General features: G+C 30.6%; 1 protein-coding gene across 2 annotated transcripts; it reads right to left on the minus strand.

Annotated features, from left to right (window-relative positions):
- Nucleotides 1-440: 440 nt before the first annotated feature.
- On the minus strand, nucleotides 441-4,000 carry LOC111612470 (THAP domain-containing protein 1-like). Of its 2 annotated transcripts, none has more exons than XM_023353683.1 (3): nucleotides 3,273-4,000; nucleotides 2,995-3,150; nucleotides 441-2,711 (listed from the first exon to the last, which is right to left on the minus strand). In XM_023353683.1, exons 2-3 carry the CDS (start codon nucleotides 3,145-3,147, stop codon nucleotides 2,232-2,234), a joined length of 633 nt encoding a protein of 210 aa, XP_023209451.1. In that variant the 5' UTR covers nucleotides 3,148-3,150; nucleotides 3,273-4,000; the 3' UTR covers nucleotides 441-2,231. The 2 variants fall into 2 exon arrangements, with proteins under 2 accessions (XP_023209451.1, XP_023209452.1); XM_023353684.1 differs by having other exon boundaries at nucleotides 442-2,711; nucleotides 3,302-3,999.
- Between the last annotated feature and the right edge of the window lie 2,943 nt (nucleotides 4,001-6,943).

Below are 6,943 nucleotides of genomic sequence, written 5' to 3' on the forward strand. Positions count from 1 at the left end.
AACCAAGTAAAAAAAGGTCACTTTCTGACTATATACAGGGGGGAGTGCAAAAATAGGTTATAGTTATTATGGAAAAAAACATACAGGGAAAAAATATGAAGAAAAAACATTTATTTATATTCAAATTAAATCACAAATGAGGAATACAAACTAATAAAAGATAATAAAAATAATAATAAACACCAAATATTTGTATTTCTCAGATTCTCAACTGTATACCTACTTTTGCCACTCCTCTGTATACAGGAATCAGAGTTGCTGAATTTCAGGGATCAATTTCTCCACCTCCCAAACACCTGATGTAATTCCAAATACAGTATCTCATTTGAAAGAAAAATTGTTTTCATAGGTAGTGAGGAAAATTTCAAGATTTTCTGTAATGCAGTTGCAGAAATATAAGCAATTTTTTTTTAAATATAAGCAATGGCTATTTTTATACTTTTCAGTACAAAAATAGCCAAAAAAGCTGATTTTCTTCTTTTCCTTTACCTTGGACTGCAGACACTTGTAGTAGAGAAAAAACTACCGAGTCTATAAAGCTCAAATTTTAAACTTAAGCATTTCTCATTATTAGTGAGGCACTCATGAAACTTCTGGGTTGATAGGTTGAAGTTCATGGAGTTTCCTATAGAGCTAATTCAGTTTTATGGCTTAATTTTATGCTTCTAAAGATAAAATTGCATGAAACAAATGAATTTTATTCAAAATGTTACTCAGAATTATGAAAGCTCAAGTTTATGTGAATTAAGTTTTTATAACAATTTTTCTAAATGACATATCGAAAGTGTCAGTCAGCGCTGATTGAAATGAATATTGAAAGCATCCAGTTGGCAGCACATTTTGTTGGTGGTTCATTCAGTCACCAAGTGCCAACCAAAATGTATCTTATGTCTTGATGTAATAATTATTAAACAAAATAATTGATGTCCAAACAAAAACATCTGACATGTAAAAAAATTATGCTAAGTAAAAATTTATGACAATTTACTTTCATTTTCAGTTCACATTCAATTTACAGTCAAAATTTTTCTTTGGTGAAGATAAGCTTGGCACTTGGAGGCAAAATGTAGAAAATGATAATACTGTTAAAAAACATGGGTACCACTTCCAAATGCCAAGCTTATCTTTATCAAAGAAAGATTTTGACAATCATCTAAATTGTCATAAATTTTTACTTGGTGTAATCTTTTTAAATCTCAGATGTTTTAGTTTGGATTAATTTTTATTATTATTTGTTTATTTAATATACTATTTAATCATTTTTGGAATTTGTTTATGATGAACATTTACCAGACGTGACAAATGACAAGCCAATTCTTTTTTGTTTTTAATATTCTGAATGTTAATAATTAAAGCTGTTTTATGTTATGTTCAAAAATAGTTTATTTAATCTAATAAACATGATAAAATGATATGAAATGTCTCGGAAAAAAGTATCACATTGTCCTGCCTATTCACCGGGTAAATTAATGCAATTTATTTTTAAAATTATAGTTTTCATTTAATTCATTACCTTTTACATAAATTATAATCTTTCAAGATTTTACATTTTATCAGCAATGATTATTGTATTGCTTAAAAAACAGCTATGAATATTTTTAAGATGTATTGGATTTGCAATAAACTCAATGGTTTCTTCTAAACAATAAGGATGTGGGATATAATATTCACATTTACTAAATTTTCTACTAATAATGACAAAGGTTTTCCACATTATCTGATTTACAGATCCATATCAGAAGTTATAGCATTAACAATTAATCCCACATCTTCACTATATTTAATTATATCAAGAATTAATTTTTAAAACAATCATCTGTTGAGTTGCTAGTATAAAAGTATGCAACAGTGTTTCCACCTTGTAAACCACTTAACATAAAGAACAGTGAATGAGTAGCCAAGCCTGTATGATTTAGTAATGTTACCTTGCCATAATATGTATTAGTACATATGTCATAATCAGTGCTTGTAATGATGTTTCATCCAAAATTAAAACACATTGATTTTCTTAAAATATAAGTTGACAATATGGAAACAGATAAAGAAAAGCAAACACTTTGTACAATATTCCACTTTCAAATTTTAAGTTTTCCATTCATCTATGTAAGGTTCTTAAAGATGGATAAGTCAGATTGCATTTGAGTAAGCTGTCATAACCTTTTGAACCCCAATCTCAATCCTAATGCTGTACATACTGTTTCATTGGACCATTTTTTAAAACACATTGATTTTCAAGAAATGCAGGCTAGCTGATCATCTTTAAATATGTCTTGTAGAGCTGTCTTAACTTTATCATTCTGGCAAGCTCTAAATTTTTGTATTCTATTCCTAATTAATCTTTTATCAACATTGATTAATTTAAAGTGTAATTTAGAAATTATTTTATCCTTTTTCAATATTACACTTTTTAACTCATCAATTATTTTATCTTTATCTTTACATTTCTCAAAACTGAAATCTTCATTGAATATTGTAAAATTGTCTTGTTGAAAATTATCTGTTGCTGGTTCATAACTTGATGCTTGTTCAACAGAACTTGCATCATCTTTTGAAATTTTACAAGTTTTTGAAGAAAGTGGATTTCTTACTGGTGGAACCCTTCTAGATTTTTTAAGTGGTGCATAAGAAAATATGGAAGGGACAGCATTATGCTTCAATTTTCTAGTTCCATCAACTCTAGTTTTTTCCCACTGATCATCAGGAAAATGTACCTGAAAATCAAATTAAGTGTATCATTTCAGATATTAAGACAGCACATTTTAATTGAAACAATTTATGCTATTACTTATTTAAGTGCATGGAACTTATGGTTTGCAATTGCATAATTATAAGTTACATGCAATTAAATAAGTAAACTATATCAATACTCATCTTATGTATACTGATTTTTTTATTTAAATTTTACGCAATTTGGACTGTTTTACGAATGAATATATCATCCGAATATAAAATAAAACTTTTACATACATATACAATTGTTAATACTTCACTTACTTCACATAAATAGCTACTGTCGGTTGCTTTCCAGTTTTCTCTTTTCACTTTTATTTCCCAAAGCTTACGACGTGCAGGATCTTTCGGAAAAACTTTCATCAAAAATCCTTTCTCGCTGCGATTTGTGCAGCCGAAAGCGGCACATCCAGTCATACTCTAAGAATTATTTAAGTATAAAATAAGTTAAACTAAATAACTTCTTACTTAATTTAAAAATATCATTATATAACAACTCGTATAAAACTCAGAAACTTAATATTAATATAAATAAACAGTACATCGTCTATATATTCTTAATATCGCTAACCTTTGATTAATTTTAATTTGTTTGCAGACAACGAACGTATAGACGATTATATTTATCTACGAAGCTTTCGTTCAAAACCCGCTAACACGTTGTTGTTTGGAATAATAATGGTGGCTTAAAGTCATGTGATCATAAACCGCCAATAGCAGAGTCGGTAGATTAACTGGTCTTTCGACTACCTATCTTCGGTCGTACGTGCGGCTAAATATCCAGATGACACAAAGCGCTGATTGGTCAGCTGAATGACGTCAACCCACCGAAGTATCTATATATATAACTCATTCAACGGATAGCGAACAAAGACTTGGAACGGATTATGTTGGTTAACCGATCACCCACTGTATTTTCAATCATTTTTACATAAGTTTAAATTTTTTCTAATGTAAAGAAAAAAGCGTGCTACCTGCATGATGGAGGAAATGTCTTAAAACTGATAAAAATTTAAAGTAATATTAAGAAAACTTAAATCCTATTTTTTAATATTTTTTTCTTTCTAGAAAATAATTTGCAAAATTCATTTCTATAATTTTACTAATATTCCACTGTTATTATCTATCAGGAAGTATTTATAACAAGAGTTTCGGATCGTAGTTAATTGTGCTTTATTCGTAATTTCTATTAGTTAAAAATAAAATTACGTTAAATTTTTAGGATAAATGATTTTTTCATAAGCAACGTCAGTCTTTTCGCCCGATCCGAAGAGTAAAATAAAACGTTTATCATTTGTTTATCGTCCCGTAAAAGTGAAAATATATTAAATTTATGGATAGACATCTTGTTTAAAAATGAATTTTTCTATTAAAAAATAATACTGTAAGATTATGAGATGGAATTATGAATAAAACAAAACATCGGGGACTTAAAATTTGATATTCTTCCACTGAGAGAAGTGCTATTATTAGTAATTGAACGTTCTGTAATATGCATAAGTATATAGCCTAAAAACACATTATTATTTGCATTAATTATAAATTTATTACTCACATGACATACACAACCATAATATTATCTGCATAACATTATTTTGGAAATGAAACTTAAGGTAGTTATAGAGAAAAACAGGGTTCAAAGACTAAAACCTCCTCTTACTCACAGCCAATAATAGGTGGAGGAGACGTAATGTTTGCTAGGGGAAACTACTCGGCGTATTTTTTAAAGAAAAAATCTCATATTCCTTTAAACTGCATAATTACCTCTTTTTTTAACAGTGCAACTTTAAAATTCAGTACGTACTTGATATCAGAACACAATCTCTAAAGCAGTATGTCTGGTTACTTTAGCTATTTTAGAACTACTTTAAGTCTTGAGGACAGCCTAACAAAAAAGCTAAAACCTTATATGCACATGAATTTTGGTGGTTTATGGAGTATATGTAACTTCTAAAATTTATTATTTTGTAAACAAATTACAACATACTACATAATTGCAGGATAATTTCTTATATGCAGTATTTTTCAACATTAAATAGAAATATATTTAAGTATAGTTTTAGTCCTCTCCTTTGTTCTTTGTTTCTTCTTGCTTCCAGAACTTTCCTTTCTAACTCTTGGGTGGTGATGAACGATTCTTGGAATCACTGAAACCACGGAGAACAATAAAAGAAAAGAGGCCCTGAGGGCCGGTAAGAGATCCTTTGGCCCAGGCCTCAAAGTAGACAGACGTCGAATATGGTGCTCCAGGTCACATATGGTAATGACTGGAGAATTCGAGTGTCTGAGAAGAAAATAGGATATCATAGTTACGATAAAAAGTGTAGCAACTAGGTACAAGGAGAAACCTAGTGAAGACGACGGCGAGAGACTTTTCAGAAAAGTTCCACGTGGCATCCCACCCAAATTGTGAAGTCCAGCTAAACTCCGGGTATTTCACTTTCTACTGTATTCTATTTTCCCCAAATTCTCTACTCTCCTTACCATCTCCTTTCTTCCCCTTAGTTTTTAAGTTAGTATATGAGCACTAGTTATAGGTTTTCGGATATTATTTGTACTTATTTGTCTCGAACTGTATAGCTTTTGTCATTCCCGCCATTAATCATTATTAGAAACCGTGCTGTAATTGTTGATTGCGGAGTTGGAATCCATAAAGAACTTGTTCAAATACGCGAAATAAAATATCGTTGCTAAACATTCTTGTCACCTTTCCTTCGTTGGTCGTCTAAGTACATTTCGCGTGAACTTCACAGTATAATCTATCAGGGATAGATCTGGATAAGAACAATTGGGATGATGTCCACTTGACAATTTATTTATAAAAATTACATCTTGAGATTTGGTCCTATTTGCCATTATGTTCTAATGGGATGGAAGGGTGTTAAATTAATATGTACAAAATGGCGTACTTCCACAATATTAATATTAGAAACGTCAATGTTGAAAAACTGGTACAATACTATAGTATAATGCTATAGAGCTAGTGCAAGGAACGGCGAAACTAGATCGAGGCGCCTCTAGCGGCGACGCGGGGAAACAAAATCGGGACAACGAATGTGGCATGTGCTTCTCCTTTTCGTAGCGTACGAATAATGTTTCTTAGAAGGCAGTGTGATTTTGAAGTAATATCTACCGAAACCCTGAGAAAAATTAATTTAAAGAAAGGAGAGAAACTGCTTTTTACAATAAATATTAGTTTGGGTACCCACATCATTACATAACTTTTCACAAAATAAGACTGCCATATTATCTGTACTATAAAGTGGTTCCCCTACATCAGTTTGTGTTCCAGTGTCATGTTTGGTGATCACAGATATGGTTTCGGTGTCCACATCCATGCTATTATCCACGCTCTCCACCTTTTCTTCTTTCCTTCTTGCCTGCCTTAAAAACCTGTCAGCATTTCCACAACCCTGTTTCTTGTAGTATGTTGGAAAAAGTGTGGGAACGTATGCTGGATGGTCAGGGTTGTCAAATTTCCGTCCACTACAAAATGCTGACTGCAGACTTTGCTGTACTTTGTGGGTTTCCAAGGTTTGTCATCTTTTCTAAAAAAAGTGTTTTTAATTTTACATATTATATTACATTACAATTATCAAGCAACTTTGGTCACGTTTTGACTAACGAATTACTTGAAATGATCTTTAATACTGTCCCTGGCTAATAATGACATCATCAAGCATTTTTTAAATTTTGTTATTTATTATCAGGATTTTAGATTTACAGAAATACGAAATGTTTTGGTATTTTTAATATTTTTAATGAGTTATTACTCAATGCACTACGTAAACAATGAGTAGTAATTTAAAGTGGACTACACCTATTTACCGTTAAAAAAAGGCGCCCTAGCAATTTACAGAGATCATTACAATACAATGCATTTAAATGTCACAGTTATATATATACACACACACAACTTTAAAAAAATACCTTCAATGAAAATACCCAACATAATACTAAATCCGCAGAATTGCAGCCAGCCATTTCTCTTTCCTTCCAGAGTATTTTTTATTCGGAAACGAATAAAACTTTGTACTGTACCTGGCGGCGCAGTAATATACGTAACACTACAACCGACCACACAACAGGTATTTTTTGAAGTTTTGTGTGGCAGAAAGCTGTGATTCATTATACAAAAAAAAAAAAAAAAAAAAAAAAATTATTACAAAGAAAATATCATTTCATATTTTTTTATCGTGTTAAATCTAAATTT

This window comes from Centruroides sculpturatus, unplaced genomic scaffold (genome assembly GCF_000671375.1).
Source record: "Centruroides sculpturatus isolate CEXI.00-Female unplaced genomic scaffold, Cexi_2.0 scaffold1679, whole genome shotgun sequence".
Taxonomy (NCBI): Eukaryota; Metazoa; Arthropoda; class Arachnida; order Scorpiones; family Buthidae; genus Centruroides; species Centruroides sculpturatus.

Coding starts and splice junctions, on each gene's coding strand:
- LOC111612470 (XM_023353683.1), bottom strand. CDS start 3,147: ATGACTGGATGTGCCGCTTTCGGCTGCACAAATCGCAGCGAGAAAGGA. Junction 2,712..2,994: donor ACAGTAGCTATTTATGTGAA/GTAAGTGAAGTA, acceptor TTTGATTTTCAG/GTACATTTTCCTGATGATCA.